The following is a 12,393-nucleotide window of genomic DNA, read 5'->3' as shown; positions in this document are numbered from 1 at the left end:
GGTCCAGATAATATTTATCAGATATGCTAAATTTTGTGTAGGTTTTTCTCCACAGTCATTTTTATAACCTCTTTTTTTTGTGGTGGCATTCCAAAATTGCAAATGAAACCACGCCCCACCCTTTCCAAAAGTATCATAAATAATTTACTTTTCAAAAAGTACACCGTTAATTATATATCTTAAAGAAAAACAATCTGTATTTTTTTCCAGATTTGGTCGAAAATCCACTTCATAAACATGACATAATCATTCACCCGGTCAAAACATTGTGTACACCTGCACACGTGGGGCTTGGTACAAGAGCTCCATAAAATACAGCTGTTTTTACCAGGAATTAGGTCATTGCATGTCACACCATGATGTTATTGTGCGTGTCTTTGTTCAACGGCCGAATTTTCGGTGAATCACTAGTCAATAGTGCGCAAATAATAGGCTATATGTGATATATGAATACATATTTTGATTCCGAAGAAATAGAAATTGTTGAAGGACCGGAATTGACACTGGCGTATTTGCTTTCATCTTACGTACATTGCGTAAGTTGTTTACGTAAGTGAGTCAAATATATTACACTTTATACAATAATATACTATATCCAATTAAACATTATATTACTTTTATGTATTTTCATGTGAAAAAAAACCCCCAAATTTTTAAGGTGTGGCGACTTGTAATGTATTTTGTAGTAGTGACTTCCTTGTTCAATTACGGAATCTGGTCTTTGTTTTCACTTTATTGAACTACGCATGCAAGTGACATCAAGGCCACATTGGGGCCGTATTTGGGGCCTGTGCACGTTTTGTGGAGTCTGATAAATATCACATTTTAATTGTAATCAAAACAGTCAGCTGAAAAAAAATTGGATTTTGAAAAAATCCGATTTGGTCCACTTTGTCCTGCAGTGCAAACATAGTGTGTTTGCAGTGCCTCACTACAGAGTCCTCCACGAGTGACCTACATGCTTATCACTTCTTGTGTGTGTGCACACAATTGAAAACAAGATCATTTTCTCTGTTAAACTGTTTTTTTTTACAATATATTGTCACACTCCGGAATATTTTGATTGAGTTCCAAATTGTTCCAATCCAATTGATTCTATGACCGTCTAAGACAAAAGTGAAAGTGACAGGAAAAAGGACAGGAGCAGAGGACAGGGCCTGACCCCCTTGTAGCCCCCCCAAGAGACTCCCTGCCCATATCCTGAAAACCTATCAGTATTCAGCAGACCACCACTGCCTCCTCTTATCAGGATGGACCTGATCTGGCCTTACATTAGTTTCCAGGGTGGTCCTGTGTCATTTTCCACCATCAGTGTTTGTTTTGCAGGATGTCGCCCTGATTTTATCCCAGAGAGCGAAAGCCGTCATTTGAATCACACTATCGCTAGTATCAGTTGTTCTTTCCATGTTGTGTGTGCGGAGTCTTCCAACTTCTGGACAAGCAGGATCCTTCATACGCACACCTTTGACGTATTTCTCCTGTCAGTCAAACCACAAAGCGTGACTCCCATGTTCCCCCCTCTGTGCCTTTGTGTCTCAACAACACCCCAGAAGCTTCTCCTAAATCTAGAAAACATCTCTCAGGATCGACCACACAATCAGCAGCAATTTTCCGTCTGTTGTGGCACACCCCCTGCTTGCTCGTCTCCCCCTCGTCTCTCGTCTGACCTCTTAAGTGAGGAAATAAAGTGAGCTATCGGCGGTCTGTTTGGCGTGCGGGTGAAGCCAAGGTCACCTCTGTGTGTGAGCGGTAAAAATGCCAAGACTATTTTGACAAGAGGGCAGCTTCCACCTGTTTCCTTGCTCCCTGCGGCTCAAAGCAAAGCACAGATTAAAAATAAAAACACTTTTATTCTTTTTTCTTTTTCTTTTTTCCTGTTTTCTCTGAATCTAAAAATAAACGCAGCATGTTTTGTTTTCCATGCCCACCCTGTTTTCATACCATTCTAGTTGCGTTATTTATATGCACTCTTTGTCCGTCTTTTTATTCATTTTATGTTCAATCCTTTGTTTTCAGTTGATTTTATTGGTGGATTTGACCCATTGCCACTCTACCATGTCAATGAGAAACCATCCCATCATCTTCTAAAGCCAATGTCTCTGTAAGTAAGCCATATATGTGTGTGTGTGTGTGTGTGTGTGTGTGTGGTGTGTGTGTGCGTGTGTGTGTGTGTGTGTGTGTGTGTGTGTGTGTGTGTGTGTGTGTGTGTGTGTGTGTGTGTGTGTGTGTGTGTGTGTGTGTGTGTGTGTGTGTGTGTGTGCATGCTGTTCCAAATCAGTGTTCTTTACCATAAGGCCCATTGTTGGGTCGCAAGCGCCCCCTAAAGAGCCACCAAAAAATATCTGTTTCTCAGCTGTGCTTCGTATGGGCCTCAGAGGTACTCAGTTGTAATACACTTTTCCACCAATTGTGGCAATGATGACAATATCAGACGAACAGAGGAAGTCTGCAGCTAAAGTCGTAGAGAAGTTTCTTAACTATAATGGTGACACTGTATTCTCATTTTCTCCTGAATTGACAGTTTAGTGGAGAAATGTATTTATCATTTATTTAGTTTAATTGTTTTAGCACTACATAATTTCAAAATAAATCGATTTTTTTGTCAGTTATTTATGAGTCCCTGCAGTTTATTTGGTCAGTATTTATTTTTCCAATCAGCCTGACCGAAGTCAAAGGTCTATGTGCAAAATGAACACTTTGTGATTAACGGTTTGATATAATTTGACATGGTTGCAAACTGTAAGTAAGTTAGATATAATTATTATATACAATTTAAAATCAAGAGTAGGATTACTTATTCAGTGTTAAAATTTGAGTGGGCTCCGCGGCCCTTTGTAGCTGAAAATGTGGGCCCTAAGTTAAAAAAGGTTAAGAACCCCTGTTCTAAATGAGACAATGAGCAGGCGCATGCTATTATTCACCTTGCTTTTAGTGCTTGCATACCTACATCAATCCCTGCCTCAAGGTTAAATATTCCAACGTCCCCCAAAACACTTCATCAATCACAACAAGTTTTTTGTCATTCACATTGAAGATGAATTCACTTAAATAGTGGCGTTGTCCCTTCCACACAATTAGGAAGTTAAACTCAAAAACATGCTACATCCTGTTGAAGGCCCCAATGAATATAACGTGTCTTTGCCTCATAGTTTTGTGTTATATGCAACGTTCCCTCCAAGGTGCGCGCTCAGCAAATCTATGCTGTGCAAAATTAAAATCCAATATGAACTATGAACTATAAAAAAAATAAAACACATACCTATTAATTTTGTAGGATTTTGTAATGCAACTCTGTGAGTGACAGGTGACAACAAGCAGCCCTAACAAATAAATCAACGTTCGTCAACGCTGTTCAATTATTGTAACATCTGATCGAGACACTTTAAAGAGGACAGGAATTCCATCGATCACTTTATTGAGCAAAACTGTTTATATTCGGCCGTAAACACACCAAAAATATTTGTAAAAAAAACGTCTTTCTGGAAAAACTCAGGGTCATTTTCTGACTTACAAACCAGTCCATAACCAACTCACAGTCATCTGTCATATTAACAGCAACCTCTCGCTCTCTCTCACTTGCACCAACACACACAGTCATGGCACTTAGCCATTGACATGCTAATAAAAATATATTTTACAAACAGAAAGTTACAAGAATGTACACTTTATCCCATGCTTACAATTTATTATGCAACATGAGAATGTTTTAAGGGGAACTAAATGTGGTCTGTGAAAGGGGTACAAATTGTTCCCAAAGTACGACGCCCACCCAGACATAAATTACTACATAGCTCATGAAAAACACATTTTTGTTATTTTCATTTTGAGTCGACCAAATCACTTATAATCTCATGAAAATGACTACTGTCATTTGAATATTATAATACAACGTTTAACTTGTTATTTAGTCAGGTTTGGGACAGGTGTGATGCTGGTATGACCACAGTGTGCACGTCTGATGTTGCTCACATGTGCTCTATTAAATGCTCAGGGAGTTTTTGCGTTTGTTAATTAGAGGGAACATTGGTTATATGCGCTTCCCCTCACTGCACATGATGGAAAAGGTCTCAAATCTGATGAATCAATTCACTTGTGCAGAGCTACTTAATAACAATAGGCAGAGCAGGTCATGTAACAGTCCTTGGCCAACATGTCACATGCGTACATGTATATTTTATTAGCTTTTTGACAGTTTAATCAGCACTGTCTTTAAAGAGGAGTGAGGAAGCCTTTGTTTCATAAAACTTTCTGGCAGATATACCCCCGATGCATTCTTCCAGGCATTTGTGTATACAGGCATCCATTTCTCACTAAAATGTTATTGACTGTACATTCAAACGTTGGAAGCCAGAAAGCATGAATTTCAACTAGAACTACAAAACCGCTTTCAAGGACTGGAAGTAGAAGATACTTCCGACCTTGATGAATGGAATGACAAATTCATTGACATAGTACATGAGAGCTCTATAAAAACAGCAGGGAAAGAAAAGAAAAAGCAAGAGTCCAAACTCTCAGATAGCACAAAGTGGCTAATGGAGAAAAGGAGGAATATGAAGAGAGATAGAGTGGGATTCCAGAATGTTGAATATACAGAAACATGCAAGACAATACGAAAGAAACTCCGACAAGACATAAGAAAATACAACACCCTTAAAATTCAAGAGACAATAGAAAACAATAAAAGTTTGAAGAAAACAAGGCAGAAACTTGCAAGTGGAAAGCAGAAAATAACATTACTTGATAAAAAGGGGACAGAAATCACAGATCAAGACATGATTTTGATGAGGATTGAAGAATTTTATGAAGAACTCTATCAAAGCAGTCTGTCAGTAGACCTTCAATTATCCATAGACTCAGAAGAAATTCCAGACATCACATATTGGGAGGTGCAGCATGCAGTCAAAAACATGAAACGAGTGAAAGCACCAGGACCAGATAATATTTTAATTGACACAATTAAAGAGGGGGAGGATGTCATTGCTAAGGAGCTGGCGAAGCTATACACAGCTTGCTTACATCAGGGGAAAGTGCCAGAGAAGTGGAAAGAAGCTAACATGATCATCATTCTCAAGAAAGGGGACAAGAGGGACCTCAAGAACTACAGACCTATTAGCCTTCTTTCAAACATATACAAGTTGTTTACAAGAATTCTGACAAATCGAATGGAAAATACACTTAATAGCAACCAACCCAGAGAACAAGCAGGGTTTAGGAGTGGTTTTTCTACCATGGACCATATTCATACATTGAATCAGATCAAAGAAAAATGCCAAGAATACAACAAACCACTTTGTATGGCCTTCATAGACTATGAAAAAATATTTGATCCGGTGGAGACATAGTCGGTTCTAAAAGCTCTGCAAGATCAAGGAATTCATCATAAGTACATTAACTTACTCAAGGACATCTACACAAACTGCACTACCACAGTTACGCTGCACAAACCAAGCGAGAAAATCCACATAAAGAAGGGTGTCCGACAAGGCGATACAATTTCGCCTAAACTGTTTACAGCTTGTTTGGAAGGCATATTTCGCTCTCTGGAGTGGGAGGATAAAGGAGTTGATATCAACGGAGACAAATGTAATCATCTGAGATTTGCAGATGACATTGTTGTCTTGGGAGAGCAAATCAGTGAAGTGGAAGATATGCTTAAAGACCTTGCAAATGCCAGCAAATGTGGATTGAAAATGAATATGAAAAAAACAAAAGTTATGGCAAATTCCATGGTACCTCATGGACCTGTGACTGTTAATGGAAATGAAATTGATGAAGTTAATGAATATATCTATCTGGGGCAGAGATTTAGCCTGAAAGAAAAGAGTCAAGAACAGGAGATAGGGAGGAGAATCAGATTGGGCTGGTGCCAATATGGAAAACTGAGCAACATCATGAGAGGAGAAATACCGTTAAGCCTAAAAAGAAAGGTCTTTAATCAATGCGTGTTACCAACCATGACATATGGAGCTGAAACCTGGGCATTGTCAAATAAAATGGAAAAGAAAATAGCAGCAGCACAACACAACATGGAAAGAAATATGCTCGGAATCACATATAAAGACAGAAAAACAAATGAATGGGTGAGAAAACAAACGCAAGTCCAAGACATTATGAGAACTATCAAATTCAGTAAGTGGAAGTGGGCTGGACATATCAGTAGAACAGATAATAGATGGACTTCCCTAATGACATCATGGAGACCCATGGATTGGAGCAGAAATAGAGGAAGACCAAGAGTGAGATGGCGAGATGAGATAGACAAATATTGGGGAACAGTGCAGTGGCAGGGAGCAGCTAGAGATCGTTCACTATGGCAGAAACATGCTGAGGCTTTCGTCCAGCAGCGGACTGACAATGGCTGATGATGATGATGATGATGATTCAAACGTTGTATTATTACTATTGCTATTTATAACCCTTCCAATTTTTAGAACTGTGTGACAGGAGTGTAAATATCATGTTACAAAAATGTATGTACACATTCTCAAAACCCACAGACACAGCTCTAAGAGGCAGCCTTACCATAATGCAATATGAGATATGTTTCCATTACCTTGAGCCATCATTTTCATTCACATTAAACAGTCCCTCACGGATTTCGTAATGTCGCGATCGTACCAATGTACGCACAATTTACCGATCCCCTCTAATTTTGACAACTTTGTCCAAAACCTGCAGCTTACTCGCACATTTTAGACAATCTGCAATCTTTTTGCCAATCGATCGATTAATTTCTTGTGTAGGCAAAGCAGGGACAGCAACATTTAACAATATATCAACTCTATATTGCTCAAACAGCACAATTGTTGTCCTACCTGCATAGCTCAGACCTACTTCCTTCTGGGTAATGTAATATATAAACTAATAGTTAACATTATTTTGTATATAAACTTAATTTATCTAGGTAAGGCAATTAAAACATATTTTAATTTGTAATGCTGATCTAGCAAAGAGGCAGCACTTATATGTTAGAGATGTTGATGTGTGATAATAATCTCTCATCGTCTCTTATTTACCAACAAATGTTAGGGCTATATATGACTTTCAACCATTCAGAAATGTTCCTGACGTGTGGGGGTAAATGTTATGGAACATAAACATATGTTTAAGATGGACGTACACCTTTCAAGCACTAGACATATAACAGTGAATGTCTGCAACTTGTGGACGACAGAGCAGACATTGAAAGCCTTTGGTGATGATTCAGATTCATATTCAGATTATTTAGTGTCATTCAAACATAGCATCAGTGATGTGTTTGTAGAAGGAAATTGCGTTCGATTGTCCTCAACAATCGGTGACAAAGGGCAGCCTTGGCGGAGTCCAACCCTCACTGGAAATGTGTCCGACTTACTGCCGGCAATGCGGACCAAGCTCTGACACTGATCGTACAGGGAGCGGACCGCCACAATCAGACAGTCCGATACCCCATACTCTCTGAGCACTCTCCACAGGACTTCCCAAGGGACACGGTGGAATGCCTTCTCCAAGTCCACAAAACACATGTAGACTGGTTGGGCAAACTCCCATGCACCCTCAAGGACCCTGCCGAGAGTATAGAGCTGGTCCACAGTTCCACGACCAGGCTGCCCATTGTCACCGATTCTGTTCATAACTTTTATGGACAGAATTTCTAGGTGCTGTCAGGGCGTTGAGGGGATCCGGTTTGGTAGCTCCAGGATTAGGTCTCTGCTTTTTGCAGATGATGTGGTCCTGATGGCTTCATCTGGTCAGGATCTTCAACTCTCACTGGATCGGTTCGCAGCCGAGTGTGAAGCGAGTGGGATGAGAATCAGCACCTCTAAGTCCGAGTCCATGGTTCTCGCCCGGAAAAGTGTGGAGTGCCATCTCCGGGTTGGGGAGGAGACCCTGCCCCAAGTGGAGGAGTTCAAGTACCTCGGAGTCTTGTTTACGAGTAAGGGAAGAGTGGATCGTGAGATCGACAGGCGAATCGGTGCGGCGTTTTCAGTAATGCGGACGCTGTATCGATCCACTGTGGTGAAGAAGGAGCTGAGCCGGAAGGCAAAGCTCTCAATTTACCGGTCGATCTACGTTCCCATCCTCACCTATGGTCATGAGCTTTGGGTTATGACCGAAAGGACAAGATCACGGGTACAAGCGGCCGAAATTAGTTTCTTCCGCCGGGTGGCAGGGCTCTCCCTTAGAGATAGGGTGAGAAGCTCTGCCATCCGGGAGGAGTTCAAAGTAAACCCGCTACTCCTCCACATCGAGAGGAGCCAGATGAGGTGGTTCGGGCATCTGGTCAGGATGCCACTAGAATGCCTCCCTAGGGAGGTGTTTAGGGCACGTCCGAACGGTAAGAGGCCACGGGGAAGACCCAGGACACGTTGGGAAGACTATGTCTCCCGGCTGGCCTTGGAACGCCTCTGGATCCTTCGGGAAGAGCTGGACGAAGTGGCTGGGGAGAGGGAAGTCTGGGCTTCCCTGCTTAGGCTGCTGCCCCCGCCACCCGGCCTCGGATAAGCGGAAGAAGATGGATGGATGGATGTCCTCAACAAAAACTGTTGGATAAACAACACAATAAAAACAATAAAGAGAATAATAATATAAAATGAAAATAAGATTAAAAAAAACAACAACAAAAAACAGGTCAGCAAATGCAGTATAACATACGAATATGTGGTGCAAAAATGTACTGTATGTGCAAGCAGTATGTTCAAAATATGTATGCATGTGCAAACTGATCTGATCTAGTTAGATGTTTTTTGTTTTTGTCATGAGCCCATACAGCCGCAGCCGACATGGGCACCGCTTTCTGTAATTGTAATTACCATCCATCCATCTTCAACCGCTTATCCGAAGTCGGGTCGCGAGGGCAGCAGCCTAAGCAGAGAAGCCCACACTTTCCTCTGCCCAGCTATCGGGACGGCGTGGCGAAGTTGGTAGAGTGGCTGTGCCAGCAATCGGAGTGTTGCTGGTCACTGGGGTTCAATCCCCACCTTCTACCTTCCTAGTCACGTCCGTTGTGTCCTTGGGCAAGACACTTCACCCTTTGCCTCTGATGGCTGCTGGTTAGCGCCTTGCATGGCAGCTCCCGCCATTAGTGTGTGAATGTGTGTGTGAATGGATAAATGTGGAACTACTGTCAAAGCGCTTTGAGTACCTTGAAGGTAGAAAAGCGCTATACAAGTATAACCCATTTATTTATTTATTATTCCATCTAGCTCTTCCCAGGGGATCTTGAGGCGTTCTCAGGCCAGCTGTGAGACATGGTCCCTCTACCATGTCCTGGGTCTTCCCCGTGGTCTTCTACCAGTTGAGGCGTTTGGGGGGCATTCTAAACACACATCTGGCTCCTCTGCATTTGGAGGAGCAGCGGCTTTACTCTGAGCTCCTCCTGAATGACAGAGCTTCTCACCCTTTCTCTAAGGGAGAGCCCAGCCACCCAACGGAGGAAACTAATTTCAGCCGCTTGTACCCGTGATCTTGTCCTTTTGGTCATAACCCAATAGGTGAGGATAGGGACATAGATCGACCGGTAAATTAAGAGCTTTACCTTCCGGCTTAGCTCCTTTTTCACCACGACACACAGGGTCTGCATCACTGTAGACGCCACACTGATCCGCCTGTCGATCTCACAATCCACTCTTCCCTCACTTGTGAACAAGACCCTGAGGTACTTGAACTCTTCCACTTAGGGCAGGATCTCCTCCCCAACCTGGAGATGGCACTCCTCCCTTTTCCGGGCGAGAACCATGGACTCGGACTTGGATGTTCTGATTTTTATCCCAGTCGCTTCACACTCAGCTTCAGTGAGAGCTGAAGATCCTGTCCAGATTAAGCCAGCAGGACCACATCATCCGCAAAAAGCGGAGACCTAATCCTGCAGCCGCTAAACCAGATGCCCTCAACACCCTGAATGCGCCTAGAAATTCTGTCCATAAAAGTTGTAAACAAAATCCGGAACAAAGGGCAGCCTTGGCGGAGTCCAACCCTCACTGGTAATGGGTCCAAATTATTGCCGGCAATGCGGACCAAGCTCAGACACTGATCATACAGGGAGCGTACTGCCAAAATCAGGCGGTCTAATACCCCATACTCTCTGAGCATTCTCCACAGGACTTCCCAAGGGACACGGTCGAGATGCTTTCTCCAAGTCTACAAAACTCATGTAGACTGGTTGGGCAAACTCCCATGCACCTTCAAGGATCCTGCCGAGAGTATAGAGCTGGTCCACAGTTCAACGACCAGGACAAAAACCACACTGCTTCGACTATCCGGCGTAGTCTCCTCTCCAGTACACCTGAATAGACCTAACCAGGAAGGCTGAGTAGTGTGCTCCCACGATAGTTGGAACACACCCCTGCCCCACCACTCCCCTTTTTGAATAAAGGAACCACCACCCCAGTCTGCCAATCTAGAGGCACCACCCCGATGTCCACTTAAGGCTGCAGAGGCTTTTCAACCACGACAGCCCCACAGCATCCAGAGCCTTAAGGAATTCCGGACAGATCTCATCCACCCCTGAGGCCCTGCCACCGAGGAGCTTCCTAACTACCTCGGCAACCTCCGCCTCAGAAATCGGAGAGCCCACCACAGAGTCCTCAGGCACTGCTTTCTCATTGGAAGACGTGTAGGTGGGATTAAGAAAGTCTTCGAAGTATTCCCTCCACCGATCCACAACATCTCCAATCGACATCAGCAGTACACCGTCCCCAACATACATGGTGTTGACAGTGCACTGCTTCCCCTTCCTGAGGTGCTGGATGATGGTCCGGAATCGCTTCGAAGCCGTCCGAAAGTCGTTCTCCTTGGCTTCTCCGACCTCCTCCCATGTCTGAGATTTTGCCCCTGCAACTGCCAAAGCCGCACACTGCTTGGTCTGTCGGTATGTGTTCGCTGCCTTCCCATGAGCCAAAAGGACCCAAAAGGGTTCCTTCGTTTGCTTGACTGCATCCCCCATGGCTGGTGTCCACCAGTGGGTTCTGGGATTACCGCCACGGCAGGCACCGACCACCTTGCGGCCACAGATCGCCTGCCTCGACAATGGAGGGCCGGGACATGGTCCATTCGGACTCCCTCGTAACATGTTCAAACTTATTCCGGAGGTAGGAATCAAACCTTTCTCTGACGGGAGACTCTGCCAAACGTTTCCAGCAGACCCGCACTATGCGTTTGGGCCTGCCAGGTCTTCCTCCACCATTCGAGCCAAATCTCCGCCCCTCTCTTCACCCAAGTGTCCAAAGCATTAGACTGCAAATCCGATGATACAACCACAAAATCGATCATGGAACTGTGGCCGAGGATGTCCTGGTGCCAAGTGCTGATATGGACACCCTTATGTTTGAACATGGTGTTTGTTCTGGACAATCTGTAACGAGCCCGAAAGTCCAATAACAAAACACCACAGTGGTTCAGGGTGGCCGTTTTTCCCAATCACATCTCCCTAGGTTCAGGAAAGCTACCCTCTCGTCCACCGAACTTCCAATGTACAGGCTCTGAGCCGCGGGGCAACAAGTAGAGCCACCTCCGCCCGTCGTCTATCACTGGCAGATTGGAAAAGAGTCCAGCCCCTCTCGAGTAGACTGTTTACAGATCCCCTGCTGTGCGCCGAAGTGAGACAGACTAGATCCAGCTGGAGCTTCTCTACCTCACGCTTCAGCTCAGGCTCCTTCCCCCCGAGCGAGGTGACGTTCCACGTCCCAAAAGCTAGCTTCTGAAGCCGAGGATCGGACCACTAAGCGCCCTGCCTTTGACTGCGGCCCATCTCACAGAGCACCCGACTTTTATGGCCCCTCCTCTGAGTGGTGAGCCTATTGGAGGGGAGACCCACTTTGCCTCTTCGGGCTGTGGAGCCCTTCCTCCAGGCCTAGCTCCAGAGGGGGGCCCGGTGACCCGCGTCCGGGCAAGGGAAACCTCCATCCTTGATATTGTCTATTCCATAGAAGTCTTTGACCTGCTCTTTGTCTGGTCTCTCACCTAGGACCTGTTTGTCATGGGAGACCCTTTTAGGGGCATAGAAGCCCCGAACGACAGCTCCTAGGAACATTGGGACACGAAAACTTCTCTCTAGCAATTCAGTGAATAATTGATTTACTCTTTACTGTTTTATTAAATTATAAATAATTATAGTATTAGGTAAAATGATTGTAATTACCTAATACTGTAAATAGTTATAATTAAATAAAACACAGTAAATTAACAATATGCTCTGAGTATGTGCTTTTACTGCAATTTAGTGAAAGAGATTTTCAACAGGGACCATGACATCCCCGGGGTCTGCGGTGGTACTGTACATTAAATAAATAAATAAAAATATAACAATTAAGATGATAATAATAATATTAATAATAACAATACTAATAATAAACAAATAAATAAATATTGCATGTTTAACATAAAAACATAAATAAATAAACCAGTGTATTGTTT

The 12,393-nt window shown here is 43.5% G+C and overlaps 1 protein-coding gene across 1 annotated transcript in view; it reads left to right on the top strand.

Annotated features, from left to right (window-relative positions):
* nkain4 (sodium/potassium transporting ATPase interacting 4) overlaps positions 1-12,393 on the top strand; it is a 135,132-nt gene that overhangs the window by 116,799 nt on the left and 5,940 nt on the right. The window contains exon 6 of the mRNA XM_062053725.1: positions 2,017-2,101. Coding sequence (XP_061909709.1) covers positions 2,017-2,101 — 85 coding nt within the window. The remainder of the gene's footprint in view (positions 1-2,016; positions 2,102-12,393) is intronic.

This window comes from Entelurus aequoreus, linkage group LG07, assembly GCF_033978785.1.
Source record: "Entelurus aequoreus isolate RoL-2023_Sb linkage group LG07, RoL_Eaeq_v1.1, whole genome shotgun sequence".
NCBI classification, from domain to species: Eukaryota; Metazoa; Chordata; class Actinopteri; order Syngnathiformes; family Syngnathidae; genus Entelurus; species Entelurus aequoreus.
The sequence above is the reverse complement of the archived record's forward strand: the minus strand, read 5'-3'. Positions and strand labels throughout refer to the sequence as shown.